The sequence below is a fragment of the Poecilia reticulata genome, linkage group LG10 (genome assembly GCF_000633615.1).
Source record: "Poecilia reticulata strain Guanapo linkage group LG10, Guppy_female_1.0+MT, whole genome shotgun sequence".
Taxonomy (NCBI): domain Eukaryota; kingdom Metazoa; phylum Chordata; class Actinopteri; order Cyprinodontiformes; family Poeciliidae; genus Poecilia; species Poecilia reticulata.
Genome location: NC_024340.1, coordinates 4,085,225 through 4,104,507, shown reverse-complemented (window position 1 = coordinate 4,104,507; position 19,283 = coordinate 4,085,225). Strand labels below are relative to the sequence as shown.

Genomic DNA, 19,283 nt, shown 5'->3' with positions numbered 1-19,283 from the left:
TAAATTACTTTGTTTCTACCTCCTTTACCCTAATACTGTTCGACAGTACGAAGGAGCAGGGCAATCGATAAACAGTTATTGAGCCATTTTTTCTGCCCCTTAGTTATTATTCAGTTGGTCACCCGCTCCGTTACCCCAGCAAGGCCACAGTTGTCTCCTTGTAATAAAAAAAAAAAAAAAAAAACACAATAGCCAGCGTGAGCGCGCACTAATGCACGCGCGCGCAAAGTGAAACCGTGGCAACGTTAGACGACAGAGAAAGCACGAGCTAAATTACTTTGTTTCTACCTCCTTTACCCTAATACTGTTCGACAGTACGAAGGAGCAGGGCAATCGATAAACAGTTATTGAGCCATTTTTTCTGTCATCTGCCTGCTATACAGAGCGTTGGAAAAGTATCCACACCACTTCAACTTCAATGGTTAACAGTTTTCACTTTTTTTTTTTTTTATCGAAATGAAAATCTGAAAACTGGCGTGTGTAAAAAAAATTTTTTCTTCACATTTTTCAAGTGGGAGAACTTATTGACAGGGCAATCAAGGGTGATGAACTATAAATCTTATCTAGGCTTCCACAGTGACAAAAATAGAGCCATTCTTTAAGGTAAGCTAACTTACCTTAAACTTTAAATTTATCACAAGGTAAGTAGGAATCACAAATCGTGTAGAGAGGTTCTCTGGTCAGATGATTCTACACTTTTACTTTTTGTTTACAAAGGATAACTATTAGTCTGTTGTACATCAACCTGAATGAATCATGTTGTATATGAGGGATGCATTTCTTCAGGAGGGACAAGGACTTTGAGTTATGGAGATAGATGGAGATAAATAGAGGGCATTCCTGAAAAGAATAAAATAAAACTTGAGGTTCAGCTCCTGCTTGCTTTACATCCAATTTGAGTTTTTTTGCATTAAAAAATAGGTTATTACTTCAGGGTATACACGTGCCGTCTTTACTGACAGAGAAACACCCCAAAAAGATTAGCAGCTGCATCTGGATCCAAATGCACACCACACATGCCAAATTTTATTTGTTCAAAAAGGAAGAAAACAAACAAACATTTTATTTCACCTTTACAATTATGAGCCAACTGTTAATTCAACCCCTACCAATGAAATTGTTGCCACACCAGTTAACTTGTCCCAGTACCGTAATTTATCTACCAATATGTTAATAATTAATCCGACGGTAAAATCTTTACACAGTTAGTTACTGCGATCCGCAGAGTCCCATGCTTGGAATAGTTATCTGTACTTTATTAATGCCTTAACTCAAAGCAGGATTAGCACCTTTGGAGAACTCCGGGACAGTGAAACTCAAGCAACCCTAGGGAAACTCGCAGACCTAATCTAAATTACATTCATACCACGGCAAACCATTACATGATAAATACACTAGATCAGTGTTTCTCGATTCCCGTCCCCAGGGACCGCTGCCCTGCATGTTTTAGGTGTTTCCCTTCTGCCATTCATCTGACTCGAATATGTACGTGATTAACAGGCTTCGGCAGCACTTGGTGGCATGAAGAGGACATCATGCAATCATTTGAACAAGGTGTTCTGGAACAGAGACGCATCTAAAATATGCAGAACAGTGGTCCCTGAGGACCGGAAACACTGTACTCGATGACGATGCCCTCTAAATAAACCTGTTCATCTGATTGGATAATAGCCACGCCAACAGACAAGATTCTTAGAATCACTTATGAACAGTTGTATCTCTGACTCTGACTGTATCCAAACCCACCAAAACAGACAACACGCAATGTAAGACGCACAATATTGAGTTTCCACTGAGTGTTCCTGCTGAGCCAAGAGAAATAAAACAGTTGAACCATCATGGTAAAAATCCTCGTCATGCTCTATGTATTTACGATCTGGAGGCGTGATTAGTTAGTTTTTTTCTTTATTATGATACGATTAAATAAGGATCACAGGGATTTTTATTTCACCAGGTGTATCATAAACAGCATGATATTGTATTATAAATTCTACATATTTCTACCACAGGAGTGTAATAAAACAGAAATATGTATCACTTTCATTCCAAGTTAAGCAGAGTTAAAACAAAATGGAAATTAATGAATGAACACCAATAAATCCTTTAGAGCACGTGTCAAACTCGAGGCCCGGGGGCCAAATCCGGCCAGCATTAGTTTTTTTGAGGCCCTCTAGATAGATTTTTATCTAGAGAAAAAGTTTGATGCTTGATTATTATTGTATTAATCAGAGAAGTGTTTATCTGTATTCTGCCAAAGTAAATAGCTATTTATTAATATTTTAACTCTTAGAGGACATTTGTGATCTTGATTTGGCCCAAAATGAACATGATTTTGACTTCCTCGCTTTGTAGGAGGAAAAAAACATTACTGATTACTATAATAGTTATGAAAAATAGCAGATGCAGACTCAACAAAATGTACAAGTGTAATAAGACAATGTAAAGGCTTTTGTATATTAATGCAAAAAACTAAATATTGAAAAAAAAAATGGAAACCTGTGCAAATGATAGCAGTAAAGTGAACAGTTTGTTGTGCCTTTTGGGTAGTAGAGATGGTTATAAAGTCTAACAGCTGCTTGGAGGAAGGACCAACAATAACAGCTCTTTGTGCATTTAGGATGCAATACCCTGTCACCGAAGGAGCTCCCCAGTTCTGCAACAGTATCATGCATGCAGTGGGAGAAATTTTCCAAGAGAGACGTTTTGCTGGTCCCTCGCTCCCTGCACCGCGTCAAAGGSACATCCTGACAAGACCTTTTCTTCCTGGTGAGTTTATCCAGTCGTTTCCTCTTGCATGCTGATAAGACGACGCTGTGGAATATGGCCCACAATGAAGAAGGTGGTGATAATGTTGTACCTGATTTCTGTGTTAGAATTTCATCAGACCATATGGAGTTTGTCCTTAAATCTGAACGTGACTGAATAAGTAATCTGCATTGAACTGAACGAGGAAGAAATAATTTCTTACTTGCTTAAAATTCAATTAAGCATCAAGAATATCAAATAATTTTTTAAATATGGCCCAGATGACTAACAATCCCACGTTTGATTACGATATTATATAGGTCAGTCCCAAAGCCCTCACTACAGAGACTTGATGTTATACCACTCTTTATGCTTTACAGCTAATGCCTCTTTTCACACACGTTACTGTAAAACACACTTTATTGCTAACTGGTCATCCTTAAAACAAAGGAAGAAAAATTCACTGGTATGTGTTTGTTTATAGATGCCTGTGATCTTTCCGCGCCCTAGCTTTGCAATTTGTTACAAGCTGCTGTTACTCCCTAGAGCACATGCCTGCCCCAACACATTATGCTCAATGTTCCCAAAGTTACATCAACATTTAGAGAGATATCTATCCATTGGACTCTGCACCTTTGTATCAATAGAAATTTTTAAAAATATGTTTTTAAATGAAGATGTACAAGAGTATGTATGATGTATGAAATATTTAGTGTTAAGTTCTGTCCTCTGTTTGTAATGTTTTTATGACCTCAACCTCTGCTTGTTGTTTATTTTAACCGTGCTCTGCGAGATCCGCATGTGTGTCATCTATTTCCCACCATGTCATTATTGTAGATAAAAATTTGTTCTCAGTTACTCACCAAGGTAAATAAAGGTTAAAAGAATAAAAGATAATTAACATAAAACAGAACTGGTGATTCCGGTTCTGTCGACTGGTTACAGGCTGGGATTTCCTTAAATGGGACCAGGGGCGCCATATAGGGGGTAAAAGTTTGGACAATTCCAAGGGCCCTCGACCGACAAAAAAAAACAATTTTTTTCTTATAGAAATAGAAAAAATTGGGGGCCCTGTCAATTACAAAATTAATCATATAGTGTTTTTTTTTTTTAATTAGTAGGAAAATTTAATGTTACCACTCCCAGACCAAAGCACACATCCATATTTGCACTGAACATCCCTCTGGATCTGCGTGAAATGGTTCGTTCCTACTTAGGAGACAGTCTTCAGCAGCAGACAGTGGAAGACAAGAACATGGTGGCAGCTATTATGCTGCAAAGAAAAAATTATAACGTCAGGGTTTCAAAACGAAAGAGAGAAAAAATTACAAGAGTGTCAATTAATAGCCTAGTTGTTCTCCAAGAGAGGTGGGTAGACTGTGTGAGATCGTTAACCATTTAGCATATTTAGCTTAGCTACAGACTAATGTTTGCCTCCATTTCACTTGCATTAATGAATGAAAGAAAGAATTTAACAACATATTCATATATTTAACTCGTCCATTTACCTTTTACATGGATGAGTCAGACAGCAGCAGCTCTAACCCTCATACCAGCATAACACCTCCCCTCTGTCCCAGTGAAAAAGATGAGCAACACCGTGTTCAGTGACAAGCAGGTTAGAGTTTATTTGGATTTTTCCTGTCTCTCTACTCTTTTTAGAGTTACACATCCATCCATTTTCTTTACACCCTTGTCCCTTAGTGGGGTCGGGAGGGTTGCTGGTGCCTATCTCCAGCTAACATTCCAGGCGAGAGGTGGGGTTCACACTGGACAGGTCGCCAGTCTGTCGCAGGGCAACACAGAGACACACAGAGACAAACAACCATGCACACACACACTCACACCTAGGGACAATTTGGAGAGGCCAATTAACCTGACAGYCATGTTTTTAGACTGTGGGAGGAAGTCGGAGCACCCGGAGAAAACCCACGCATGCACAGGGAGAACATGCAAACTCCATGCAGAAAGACCGGGGCCAGGAATCGAACCCAGAACCTTCTTGCTGCAAGGCAACAGCTCTACCAACTGCGCCACTGTGCAGCCTAGAGTTACACAACAAAACCAATTTATTTATTACTCGCAGAAATTCAAACAATTTTTATAAAATCTTCCATTAGCCCCTGTAGCAGTCAGTGAATGAGGTTGACACTGTCCCTCTGGCTCTCATTGGTTGTTTTTGGTCAGAATGGTGCATTTCTTTAGACAGCAGTAGCAGCTCAGGGAGGAGGTGGAGGAGATTGAACTTTTCACAAATTATCTGTTTCATAGCAAACTGTCATGACATGGTGACAACTTTAACAAATGTGGGAAAACATGTTTTTTTTTATTAAAGTTATGTTCTGCAGCTTGAACAAAATGAAATAACAGCATTTTTTGAGAAGTCTGGATTGCTTCATGTATATTTTACACATTGCCTGTTACTGTTGCTGGTGGGAAGAGACATTTTAATAAGCTAAAACTAATAATAAAAAAAATTTAAGCAACATGCAGTATGTTGACTATTGCATGAAAAATTCACTATACTATTGTAATAGTATCAGTATTGGATCAAAGAGACCAAGACCAGTTGCAAGCCTTTAAAATTGTGATGCTTTTGATGGATCAGATAGACTTAAGAAACTGTAACAGCAGCTGCAAAGAGGGGGCTCAATTAAATTTTTTGTCATGGGGCCCAAGATTCCTAGCGGCGCCCCTCAATGGGACTAATGCAAATTTCACTTTTTTCACGTTTTATGCTTCAATTTCTATCTTGACTGCTTCTGAAAAACATCCCAGAAGCAGTCAAAAACATCACTCAGCCATTTTCCGGCAATAAGTTGATGTCCTTTGGGGTCTGGAAAATGAACCGTTTCAAATGCTGAGTCACAATCGATGGGTACTGTGCCGTTACCTAGCAACCCCACCCTAGGTAACGGCACCCGAAGCTATAGCACGTTTGGTCAACTGGTTTTACTGCTTCCTGTGCTGTACAATGGCTGCTGGAAAAGACAAATGTCTGGTTGTTGACTTACCATTCGGAAACCATCTGCTGCATTCTCGATTGTTGTGCAGGAGACTCTACTTCTGCTTTTCACAGATGTACGGTTGTATAATTGCGCGTCTGTTGGCTGGCATTTTCACGTGCGAGTGTAAACATCGAGTCGGGAGGCGTGATCAGCAGCAGCTCATTTGGAGTGACAAGAGGCCCTAAAACAGCTCATTCTGAAAATAGGCAGATGTGACCAGACTGAAATCTCATGGTTTAAAAATTATTTTTTGCACACAAAAAAAAATGTAGTGAGCATGTTTAGTGTAGCCCATCCTAACCTGTTCAAGGAAGCATCATAGGTCACCTTTAAGAACTATTCTCATTACCTGATTTATATTCTGCTTTAAGTGATCATAGTTGTGCCTCATACATCAATGTCAGTGTCAAAGTCAAGTTTATTTATATAGTGCTTTTAAAAGCAGGTTGAAGCTGCACCAAAGTACTATCCAAGGACACATGAAAAATACACAATAAGAAAAGAATAAAATGACAAAAATGAAATAAAATAAAAACAAAACATCGCAATAGAAAATACATATATTGTACATACACACATATTTGCACGTCCCATTGTGGTTAATGCATCGGTTTTAAAAATGAATCCAGTAGCTGAACACAGAACGGCGTTTAGCAAAAATCTAAATACAAACCTCACATTTCCTCTAAATTACTGGATTCCAGGATCTAGTCTCTCTGAATAAACTGACTATATAATTTATGTTATGCTTAGCAACCTATAATAGCATCATAGAACGCTGAATGGATTTGATGGCAGTGCTTTGAAAGTGGGTGGAGAATGATGTGATTTACGACAGAGTTCAGTTTAGTCTAATGAAAAAAACCAGCTAGACTGTTTTATTGTATATGAGTCAGAGAAGGAAGCAATTTTCTCATCGCTTCCTGGTGATTCAGAGTGAACTTCAACAACAAGCATGGGTTTGAAAAGAGATGGTGGATTAACATGTAGCAGGAGAGTTAGTCCTCCTTCAGGTTGACCCCTCTGCAAGAACTGTCAGGGCTTTCATCAGCAAGCGGTGGCGGGGTGTCTATCGATCTCTTTCGAGGATGTCTTCACCTCCTCCTAGACTTAAGTGAAAATTGTGGGTTCATAGTGCTCACAGGGAAAGGATCATCATAAACCACGGTGGCCTTTTCCCAGTTGTAACCTCTCTGTCTTAGATGTCAGTACTCCCAGGAAATTCGGCAAGAGGTGCACGGCGAGTTGCTGGAGACGAGACGAGAAGGGGGATTCTGTTTCTTAACTGAGTGTCGGAAATGTCTCAAATACCTTCCTCTTCGAGTCCTCCTGGAGTGAACTGGAGAGGGCAGGTTGAGCAGGAGTCGGAGGAGCATGGATGACTGGAACCGCATCCGATTCTCTGGCAGGTTTAGGATCCTCGTCCACTTTATGTTTCTCCCTTTTTTTTGTCTTGAACATGAAACATACCTTATAAGTTGAGAAAGGACCAGGTCATCTCTGTTGCAGAGGGAAATGTGGTGTGATATTTCAAACTGTGGACACAATTGGAAGCCCTGTCTTAAGGTGACCTTATCGTGACCCCAAAAGACAGCTCACTAAAAACCTGCAGTAGTGGATTTTTAGGAGAACAATCCCCCCCACCCCCAAAGTCCTGCAGAACTTTTGGAACCACCTTCATCTCTACACGTTTCTCTCTCTCTCAGGTTGATAACTCTAGGAGTTTTGTCGTTTACATTCAGAAAAGTTAATCTTACAACCCCCATATTAAGGTTAAAAATACATAGCAAAGGGTAGTTTAATACTTAGAGTGTAGTTTGGATGCTACACGCTATTCATGTAATGTATGAAATAGACCTTTGCAAAAAAACTATTGCTGTTTTTTTTATTTAAAAAACAGCAATAGTATGTTTTAGAAATAGTTAAACACATATAAAACAAGTAATATTATTCCGAGATATCCCAAGTAAAACCAATCAAAACACAGTGTGGACATTTGCAGTAATAACTTATCCAACTTTTACTCCTATAGGTTATTTCCTGCTTCTTTTTTTTTTCACAATTACAGTTTCCTGTTGAGATCAGCTAAGAAGACGTAGTTAGGTGGAGCCTCTGGTGTATCTGAAACTGATTCCTCTGGAATTTTTTTATTTTATTTTATTTTTTAAGAGAACATCCCCAACGGAACAAGCCGTGTAATGCTGGTGAACATCTGACAGCAGTAAAATATTTATTGATGCTCTGGAGGCTATGAAAGTATTCATGTGCTTGAATGTAGTATGGTTAATATTACCACATACATCAAATTTGTTGCAAATCAGCTGATGTTTTTTTGTTTTATTGGTTTTAATGCAATCATTTCAAAGTTTCAAACTGCTTGAAAAAATACAGAAGTTAATGGAGCTTTTTTTTTTTTCCTCCCCACAAAGCAGCTCTTTTATGTCCTGTGAAAGAAAAATCCACCTGAAATTAAATAGTGGCCCCATGGTAACACCTGAAGGTTCTGTGCTTTTCTTAAGACACAGTATGCTCAGAGGTGATTAAGGAGTTAAATACTCCACATCATCACAGGGCTCAAACTGGGAAACCATGCTGTTTTTCTTTGTGTTTATAATGTTTTTTTTTCTTTCTAAGAGAACAAACATATTTGGGAACTTTCGTGATCCGGTAAAATGTGCGTTACATAGTTCCCTCTCCTTTAGATCAAATTGCAATGCTGTGCAGTATAACTTTTGAACTTTGTCATACTTTGATAGGTTCCAACCACAAACTCTGATGTATTTCAATGGGATTTAATGTGACAGATCAAAAGACAAGAAGACATAATCGCGCAGTGGAACAAAAAGGATACATTATTTTCTTTTTTTTTTCCCTCTTTTTCTTTTTACAAATAATAATCTGAAAAGTCTGGAGTGCATTTGTATTCAGCAATTACAGCCCCAAGTCTTCTGGGGTGTATTCTTATCAGCTTTGCAAGAGGCTATTCATCTTAGCTTAAATAGCTCAAGCTCAGTTAATCGGATGGAAAGCATCTGTTAACATTAGAATCAGAGTTAGCTTCATTACACCAGTTTGAGTGTACAAACAAGGAATGTAGAGTGTACAACATGTTAATGTTTAAAATGAATTTAGACTGTACTTTTAGTCTAAAATCAAATACATCAAACCATTCCTTGTTGAAGGTTTAGGGCTGCTGGAAGCTTCTCTCTGAGTTTGAAGTCTTTTGGATCGCCTCATATTTTAAACTCTAGGATTGTCCTGAATTTAGCTTCTTCCATTAGAACCTGGCTGACAACACAAAGTAGATCAAAATATCTCAAAAGCCAGTACATCTTGCTTAAAGACCTGTCTAAAGAAAATTCAGGAACAGATGAGAAAAGATGTCATTGACGTCTATCAAACTGGGAGAGTTTCTAAGGTTTTTTGAACTTTAGCGAACTGCAGCGGGAGCCACTCACTTAAGTTTAGTTCAAAGTTCATGACTCAGCAACAAGAACTGACCCAATACTGACAAAAATGGCTTGGATGGGGAAAATCAAAAAACACTACTGACCAAAAATAACACAAAGGGCCCATTTCATGTTTCACATAAAGAAACCCGTCGTGTTAATCCCCTAACGTTTTGAGGAAAAGGTTCTGCGGACTGTCGATACAAAAGTAGAAACTTCAGGAAAGTGTGTTGCATCTGCTGTAAAACTAACAATAAATCTTACGAACAGCCAGACCTGGTAGTACTATTTTGAGAACAGAGGGAGAAGTGGCAAATAATCATGTTCATTTTCTGTGCTGTTTTAGATTCGTAGTTTGCCTGTWGTTTTAGCAATGGCGGCAAAGGAATTGAACAAAGTTGCTCAGTCCGTGTTGGCCACACTTCCAAATATCGACCTAACGTCAGCAGCCATCTTGTTCAGCTTGGCACTTCTCTCTTCGTAGAGGAAGATGGTTGTTTACAGCACATGCAATTTCCCGTTAGCTTCATAGCGTCGAAATGGCATATAACACACGTCATGGCCAAACGTTGGCAAATGGGTGAAATTCAAAACTTCATCGGTATCCACGCCCCCACCAAGCAATCGTTTCTCAATAGCAGAGGGCCGACATGCTCTATGCGAAGCAAAGCGTCGTAAAGAGCTTTTTCTACTACCAAACTAATGTCCAACTGTTAGTCAGCGAGTTCGAGCTCTTGGGTTGTGCAAGGGGACGATGATCTGAAGTCCACCACAATGTCCACCTCTAAATGGCTCAACAGAATGGTCAAGGTCATATTTAAAACCCATCGAGATGCCGTGGTATGACCGTACACGGGCTCCAAAACCAGACTTAAACCAGTCCTGAAAAAAAGACCTGGCCAAGATTCAGAGTTTAGATGGTGAGGTAATTTAGTGAGTGAAAAGTCTTAGCAGGAGGTTGTTCTTCATTGACACGAGTACCTAAGCCTACTTTCACCCGGCATTCACCTGTTATATATATGGCTGTGCTTCATGTTTCCAGCAGAACATTTCTCACATGGCGATAATAGGAAACATAGCGTCAGAAAAGAGTAAGAGGTCAAAGTGTTTCTGAATCGCGGGCGGTCACCGCGGATACATGTCAAATGAAACAATTTATAATTACAAATGTGTGAAAAAGAAAAAAAAGTGTGGGGGCCATAACTCAAGAAAGCCTCAGCTGTTCAAGATGGGGGTTCATGACAGTCAACAACATGTTAATACCTCACTGAATCCTTCTGTTTCCCGTTTGCCTCCTTACACACGCTCCCTCCTGCTGGTTTAAACCTCTAACTTGGACTCGGCTCTGAACAGGAATTTTTTCCATCATCTGTGAAACGTTGAATGGAATTTTGCCCGTTTTTTTTTTCTCTTAGTCAGCTCATACCTTTTTAAATCTCTCAATGAGCAAAGCACTGCAGCTTCAATCTTTCTAGCATGTGGTCATTTTTAGTCAACCTTCTTGACTCGGCCTCTTTGGAGACTGTCAGTCTAGCCGCGAGTTTAAGATGAAAGCACATGTTTGCTTGAGAAAACAAACAAAAAAAATTATCTTAGACTTTTTCTTTGTAGTGCAGCCATATTTTTCACTATAACAATGTCCTGCTGGAGGCCTGCGATACACCCACTTTTATAGCAGGTGAACAATGGCTACTGGTGCATTTCCTCAAACAAACCTCAGTGCTAAAGCTCCTTTTCACACGTGCTTCAGTGGAAGGAATAAAACTTAAGAAAATCTGACCTTTTGTTCACAAAGGAGATGGCATGGTCAAGCAACAAATTTGTTTAAATTTGACTGCTGACCTAAATCTAGTGCTGAATCCTAAACATGTCTCTGTTTTATTTTGCACATTTAAACTTGTTCTGATTTGAAACGGAGCCTAACTTGCAGTATCTGGTAAAAGTATTCATAGCCCCTCCATTTTTTATAATGACATTTTATGTCTTAGACCAACACAAATGAGTGCATTTTAGTGAAAGCTAAGAAAAAAAAAATGCTATGTTTTTTTTAAAGTTTTTTTTTTCCAAGTAGAAATCTGAAATGTGCCAGACACCCCCCACTCTAACAGCTCTAAATAAGATCATCAAAAGTGTAATTTAGTTTCAGTACAAGAACAACCATTTTGTGACATTTAAATGCTAGTCAGAAAGTATTTGTGAATAGACAGCAAATGAAAACACAGGAGCACATCAGGTTTGAAGTTGTCAACAGGATCTGAACCAACATCTCAGTTCAAACGGCCATGAAAGAGTGGAGCTCAAATGCAAACCTATCAACATTTGCGTGTATGCATAGGCAATTTTTTTTTTTTTTTTTTGCAGAAATCCAAACCTGTAAAACAATGTATCACAATTTCCTCTCAGTTTTAAAGACAGGTTTCACAAACCCAAACTAACTAGGTTAGACCAGAATAAGTATATGTATGACATTGTTCATGCTCAATTTAAACTTGTCTTGATGGCTACAAAAACTCTTAAAAGATTTTTTTTTTAAAGGGTAAAATAAGGAGATTTTAAACCAGAGCTGACAAGATTCATTCCAGATTCCTTGAAAACATTGTTTTAATGTAGCCTGGAAGTCTGGAAATCTGGAAGTACCAACTTTGTCATTAGCCAGCCACATTTTTTCTCTACCATGCTTCCACTCCGCACAATACAGGGGGGCCACCCACATCCTATTGACTGGTGATTAACTGAGGAAAGACCTTTTCTGTCCCTTTCTCTATTTTTTCCCCACTTCTGTGGCCCTCAGACTCAGTTGTGCCTTGGATTAAGAGTTTTATCGCCCATATCAAAAATCCAACTATCCAACTGTCCATCTAAGATATTGAGGTGGGAAAGAAGAGCATTGATCGCAACTCTAATAACCAGAGGAGGCCCGGAGATACACCGCTCAGTCAGAAAAATCTGGTCATGGGCCATTTCTGAAGAAAACCACATCAAAAAAATCCTGTTTGGCGTTTTCCCTGGAAAAGGAAAATAGCGGATGATAATAATAATCAGAATAATAATAACAAGAAGAAGAAGACAGACTAAATTACAACCCAGAAGCCATAAAAGATGAACACCATGATACTACCACCACATGTTCCACAAACAAACAGCTGTTAAGCCGGAAAGCCGTGTTTCCCTCAAACGCAAACTAGAAAGTTTTTTTTTTTTTCCCCCGTCTTGTCTCTTCATTCAGCGAACATGCTACGAGGTGTGATTTTTGCAGACTGGGAACACTGAATAAAGATCTTTTAGGAGGGGGGGAAAAAAGAGATGGTTTTCTTTTGCCTCCTGCCACGTTTACATTAGTTATTGTGTGCAGCCCTTTCCTCAGAAAATCCATTTCCGTTATTTTCCATTTTCTTTCTACGCTGAACAAAAACTGTCACATGAGCAACAAAAAAATCACATCCTATGATAATTTAGGAGAAAGGTGTTTAGAGAAGGCAAAGCCTGTCTCTTTAAAATGTCTGGGCCAGAGTTGCAGTTGGATTAACTAAACAAGCAGCACTTAGGAACAATACAATGGCCTATTCTCAGTCACTATAATCCTTATAGGTATTGCAAGCACTTTCATATGACTCTGCGGAGAAAAGGCTTCAACAATCTGTGAAGAAAGATTTTAGCTGCCGATAAAAGAAACAGCACAAATGTCAACTGTAAGTAGATATTATTGTTTTTTATCCATATTTTGGTCATGCTTCATTCCTCTCTAAACCTCTGGATGACAGTTTGGTGAAATGTGTTTTCAGTCAAAGCTGTAATGTTGTGATGGATTGTAGTTCTGGAAGCGTGTTTGGAGGAAAGGTATTTGGCTAAACAAGTGACATATTAGCCAAATGTTTCCCACCTAACTGTTATTGTGTTGTCGGATTAAGTCCATTATCGAGAGGACCGTAGCAAGCTCCGTCATTATCTTCATAAATAATAACAGTGTTTTAAGCTAGATAATTTCTCTAATGGCAGGGACCGAGCGAAGGCTCCCTCATTGCAAGCAGGGTTAGTTTGACTGATTTCTTTGCTTTCTGACTGTGGCAACTCCTGCAAATACAACGGGATAAAACGTAAGAGGCAGCTGCAAAATGACCTCCATTTGTATGTTTTTAAGTCAAACGAACGTCTTTTATTATTTCATAAACCACTCTGGACTTTTTCCTTTAAATTCCACATTTTAAAGGGAATTTAAAATTGGGTATTTGTATCATGCCACTCATGATGATGTTTAAAACCCTGTAACTGTCATGAGGATTTTCTTCCAGTCTTGATTCTATCAACATATCTAACCATTATGCAAGAGTAACAAGGGGGGGAATGCCACCAGACCTGTTTGCAGTTGTCACATGATGAAAGGCACAGCAATCATGTGGGATAAGATGCTCTGCTCAAACTGAATCCTTTGACCTAAATGCATAATACTGTGAGTGAAGGACAACTAAATGTAAAAACATATTGGTGGCACCATCATGATGTGGTGATGCATGTTCTTTGCAAGAACATATAAGTTGGAGAGTGTTGATGAGTAGCTGGATGGAGGCAAATACAAAACAAGATAACTTGTTAGAGGCTGCAGAAGCTCAGTTCCCAAAGGGAATCGTTCCAACGCACATTTATGTATGTCAGAATGCGCCGTTTAAAATCCTGGTGCAAAACATCAACAATTAATGCCTCCAATCTACTCGCATGTGTTTGGTTCATCTTCCTCTTGATTATATTCTAGAAGTTTTCAATGTGTTTCAGTTCAGCAGATGGAATGGTTTGGACCTACCTGTGTGGCATACATTTTTCTGCTGGTAAAAACCAATCCTGAGACTTGGGCAACATTGCCAGAGCACAAGTATGCAAGCTTTCTTTAGTGCCCAGTGATTGATGCACTAAAGCGTCAATCACACTGGCTTTTAGGTATCACTTGGCCTCCATTAAAATCTTTAGACAGGCTATGTGTTTGGCTCTGTTGAAATTTAAATTTGACTCTGTGAAGATGATCGTACTCCTGTCCAAACTTCAGCGTGGTTTTCCTTTGGGCGTTTTTTAAGCTCTACCCCACTGGAGCCCTGGGAACGTGTTGTGAATCGATCTTACTGTACACTTCAGCCTTGATGTTATTTAATATTTTCATTTACTGTTGATGTCATCAAATGGTACCTGAAAGACATTCGAATGAGGTGGCAGTCAGTGCAGCCAGTGGCGAATCACCTTCACCCTTTAGCTTTGTTGGCCCCAATAACTCAACCCCCACCTTATAAATCGCAGAGGTGAAAGCAAAGTGATGCTGCCTGTATCTTTCTGTGAATAAAGTCAGAATTAACCCCGATTTGCCTCCTTATAAATGTTTCTTTACCATTGTCTAATGGTTACCGTAGGGCTGTTGTCATTGTGTCCAGTAGTTCCTAGTCCCAGAAAACTGCTATGACTTTCATAAGTTCCTAGTTAGTTCAGATGACCACCTAAGTTCTTCCTTATGTAGATCTATGTGTGCTTATGATGAATGAGTGTCAAACATGTAGAGGTGCTGATTGAAAAGATTAAGAAACAGACAGTTTTGCCTTAAAGAGTTGTATAGCTGCTCGTAGTCTCACTGTTTTGACCCGTCAACCATAGTTTTGCCTTTAAAGAAGCTCCATGTCCTCAATTAAGACTGTAATGCACTAATGGCTCAATTTTTTTGATTGTAGTCCCCACCAACCTCTTGTGATTGGATGCTCCTGACTGAACAGAGGAATGTTAGAGGGACACTCTTTTTGCTTATTTCCCTGTAAACAAGGGAAATGCTCTTATAGCTTTGTTGCACAGAACAAAGCCATCTTCTCACAGAATTAGTGTTCCCTGTACTCCCAGTTGTGCATTTGCATGCAATCCGACACTTTTCCCAGTGACTCACGCTTATGAACATTTGGGAGCTTTTCCTCTGTTTTCTCTGGCAGATTAATGTCCGAGTTACAACAATGGACGCGGAGTTGGAGTTTGCCATCCTGCCAAGCACGACTGGCAAACAGCTTTTTGACCAGGTACAACTGGTGTGTTGCAATCAGATAGGAAGTCTGCTAGAAAAAAAGAAAAGAAAACAAAACAAAACAAAGAATGACCCTGATCCCATCCACGGATGTGCTTAGGTGGTGAAGACGATCGGACTGAGGGAAACATGGTTCTTCGGCCTTCAGTATCAGGACAGCAAAGCCTTCTCCACCTGGCTCAAGATGAACAAGAGAGTGAGTTGAAAGCCTGCAGGCTTTGTATTGCTCTGCTTGTGTAAACGTCTGTGTTTTTTCTTTTTGTTGTTTTACCCTAATGAGGCTAATTAGTATCTACTTATTCTTAAACTCCACCACTTTGGGGCATCAATCCCAGGTGACGGCTCAAGATGTGAAGAAGAACAACCCCCTGCTGATTAAGTTCAGGGCCAGGTTTTACCCGGAGGAGGTAGCCGAGGAGCTGATCCAGGAGGCGACGCAGCGCCTCTTCTTCCTGCAGGTCGGACCGCGCCGTATCTTTGTTTCCTCCCGACAGAAAGGAATTACGTCCTCTAGCTGTCGAGCATCTTGCTCGTCGAAACAGAAGCAACAGTCGTTCCCTAATATTCGTGTATAGTAGCCCACGAAGGAAATAAAGAAAGAAAACTAATCCAAACAAGATGTAGGACCTCTCTTAATGACCGGCGAGGCTTTCATGATGACTCACACACAAATTCTAAACCCACATGGGTGTTCTGTATGAGACCAAACAAAAACAAAGCACAGTTTCATGTGGAAGACGTGCAGTTTCTCGCTAAAGTAATCATACACCTCACACTTTTTCACATTTTGTCTCACTGCGACTGCAAACGTCAGCGCATTTTAACGTCAGTTTTTTTTTTTTACGCGATATTTTTACATGAGGAAAATGTCAATGTTTTCAAAAACGTCGACAAATAAAAATCTAAACAGTGCGGCGTCAACCTCCCGTCAGTACTCATTCGTCAGAACCACAGTTTCACAAAGAGACGCACGACCACAGTATGATGCTACCGTTTGGATGGAGGTTCATTAAATGTCTCTATTTAGTTTCCTGACCCTACAGAAAATAATCTGAACCACAGCATGATGCTGCCACCACCTAGTTTTGTCACGGGGATGTTGCGTTCAGACGATGTCCGTTTTTAATTTTCTACAAAATAATCTTTAAGTTTTGCGTGTAGGTCAAAAAGCCACATTTTGGACTCATCATAACTTTAATATAGGGAAGTCAGAGTAAAAAAAAAAAGACTGGTGAAACAAAAAACGTACACGTCACTTTTCAGACTTTTTTTTTTTATTAAAACAGTTGAGATCATTGTTACTTTCCTCCCAGTTCACAAAAACGTGGCACTCTGTGTTGACTTCCTCGTGAAATCCCAAAAGAAAACACACCAAAGTTTGCAGTCGCAGTGAGACAAAACGGGAATAATTCAAGTACTTTTGTAAGGCGCCGAATCTACGCAAACACGTGCGTTGTTTTCTAGGGGAGGCAACAAGTGAGTGCGTTGTACCTTTCTCCCAGGAGCCTTTGTCTCTCCTCCCGGTTTCAGGTGAAGGAGAGCATCCTGAACGACGACATATACTGCCCGCCTGAGACTGCAGTGCTACTGGCGTCGTATGCAGTGCAAGTCAAACACGGAGACTACAGCAAAGATTATCACGTACCGGGATACCTCACCAAAGAGAAGTTGCTGCCTCAGAGGTAGAGCGTCCCGTTCATATAAGTATAAACCAAAAAGTTCACCTTAATTCCAGTCCCAGTCACCTGAATTCTAATCGGCGTGTCCTCTTTCCGGATAAAACCAGGGTTTTGGAGCAGCACAAGCTGAATAAGAATCAGTGGGAGGAAAGAATCCAGGTGTGGCATCAAGAGCACAAGGGAATGCTGAGGTATGGAGATTGCAGCGCGAGGAGAGTTAATAGGCTTTTAGCAAACCTGTGTGTCAGCATGTTATTAAACCACAAATCACCGCAGGGAGGACGCAATGCTGGAGTATCTGAAGATAGCCCAGGACCTGGAGATGTACGGGGTCAACTACTTCAACATCAAGAACAAGAAAGGGTCCGAGCTGTGGCTGGGAGTGGACGCGCTGGGGCTGAACATTTATGACAAGAAAGACAAGTAGGTCGCAGCAGGCTCTGAAAACCGGCGCATCGGTTTGACCGAAACATCTCATCTGCTGCGAAACTCTGGTTCTTGTCGAACCAGTTAACAACTCGCCAAAAAAAAAAAACCTACCTGATAATGTTTCCGCAGGATGACCCCAAAGATCGGCTTCCCCTGGAGTGAGATAAGAAACATCTCATTCAACGACAAGAAATTTGTCATCAAGCCTATTGACAAGAAAGCCCCGGTAAGTAAAAAAAAACAAAAACAACCAAAAACCCAATTCGATTTCAGTAGTATCTTTGGGGAAAAGCGTGTCATACCCCCTCTTTAAAAAAACATAAATAGGCACACAAACCCCACTTAAAGTAATGCAAAACTTTTCAGATATGTGATAAAAAATAAAAAAAGGTAACAAATAAAACAAAAAACTGTGACATAACAGTCCGGAGAGATAGGTGACATAAGGATATCGAAAAGATTAAAAGGGAAAGTCTATAAGAGTGCAGTGAGACCAAGACAGGAGACTGAGCTGGAGGTGTCAGAGTTGAGGAAGCGGAGATTTTCATTGGGACTGACCAGGATGAAGAGGATTAGGAATGAGCAGATCAGAGGAACAGCTAAGGATGGGCAGTTTAGAGAGAGAAAGTTGGAGAAGAGGTGATGTTGGACATGGACTGAGCAGCCGGAATAAAAATTCACCATGACATGAAATTCCCCCTTAAACACAATATTTGTACTTCTAATGTGTTAAAACGTCTTCATGTATTGAGTTAAAAATAATAATAATAAAAAAATGCTCTTTCTCCACTAACTAGATAGAACTTCCATAACTAGATGAAAAGTTTTGTTTTGTTTTTTTTCTTGGTTTTTTTTGCCTTCTAAGAAATGGAGATTTGTATCTCTTTAACTGTGCCTGTAAACAGGAGGTGTGACAGAACCCATTTGATTCTGGTGAAAATATCAATTTGCAAAAAGCATAAATTACAGAGAGTAGAATTTCAACAGCAGCTGCTACTTGATCTCATCTACAGACATGAGCTCTGCCTCGGCAGCCCCATCTTTTGACTCCATGCCCAGATTTAGGGAATCATCCAAGAGATTGGGAGGGAGGTTTGGAAAGGGGTGGAGGGGAGAAGAAAAAAAAAAAATTCTTCAAAAAAAAAAAAAATCGTTTTAGATCCGGACCCATTGCTTTATTGGGGGATAAAAAAAATAAATAAAAATATCGGTATGTCATTATGGCTAAAAACATTTGCTGATTCCTTTGATGCAGGACTTTGTTTTCTATGTACCTCGTCTCCGCATCAACAAACGCATCCTGGCATTGTGCATGGGAAATCATGACCTGTACATGCGCAGACGCAAACCCGACACCATCGAGGTGCAGCAGATGAAGGCCCAGGCCAGGGAGGAGAAGAACAAGAGGCAAATGGAGCGGTAAAGGAGGCTTAAATAACACAACTCTGTGTCATTTGATTATTTTTTCTTTTTTTCTTTACAGTTTACTTTGTGTTCTCTCTACTTTTAAAAAAGCAACAAAAAAAGAGAGAAAACTGTCAGATGAAGTTTCTCTAATGCGTATTTATGCACAATTCTCCTTGTCAGGGCTCTGCTCGAGAGCGAGAAAAAGAAGCGAGAAAACGCCGAGAAGGAAACGGAGAAGATTGCCCGTGAGACCATGGAGCTGATGGAACGATTGAGACAGATTGAAGAGCAGACAAAGAGAGCTCAAGACGGTCTGACGGCTTTTCCACTACAAACCGTTGATACCCTCAGTTTCAAAGGGTTGTTTTCTGCTAAAGAGCATTAAAAAAAAGAATCCAGATTCACAAGTTTAAACAGACTTGATTTTTTATTTTTTTTGCTGTAGAATAAACCATGTATAAGCCTCTCTGTGTGTGTGTGTGTGTGTGTGTGTGTGTGTGTGTGTGTGTGTGTGTGTGTGTGTGTG

General features: G+C 39.8%; 1 protein-coding gene across 4 annotated transcripts in view; it reads left to right on the top strand.

The window, feature by feature from the left end:
- Window positions 1-19,283, top strand: part of LOC103470912 (moesin-like) — a 44,131-nt gene that overhangs the window by 19,195 nt on the left and 5,653 nt on the right. For 2 of the 4 annotated variants that reach the window (XM_008419623.1, XM_008419621.1), the window contains exons 1-10: window positions 12,791-12,891; window positions 15,154-15,237; window positions 15,343-15,438; window positions 15,578-15,700; window positions 16,773-16,924; window positions 17,029-17,112; window positions 17,198-17,344; window positions 17,480-17,576; window positions 18,606-18,769; window positions 18,938-19,068. In XM_008419623.1, the coding sequence (XP_008417845.1) occupies window positions 12,883-12,891; window positions 15,154-15,237; window positions 15,343-15,438; window positions 15,578-15,700; window positions 16,773-16,924; window positions 17,029-17,112; window positions 17,198-17,344; window positions 17,480-17,576; window positions 18,606-18,769; window positions 18,938-19,068 (1,087 nt within the window). In that variant the 5' untranslated portion in view covers window positions 12,791-12,882. Of the gene's footprint in view, window positions 1-2,617; window positions 2,767-12,790; window positions 12,892-15,114; window positions 15,238-15,342; window positions 15,439-15,577; window positions 15,701-16,772; window positions 16,925-17,028; window positions 17,113-17,197; window positions 17,345-17,479; window positions 17,577-18,605; window positions 18,770-18,937; window positions 19,069-19,283 lie in introns of those variants that run through there. The other 2 variants (XM_008419622.1, XM_017307083.1) reach the window with 2 other exon arrangements.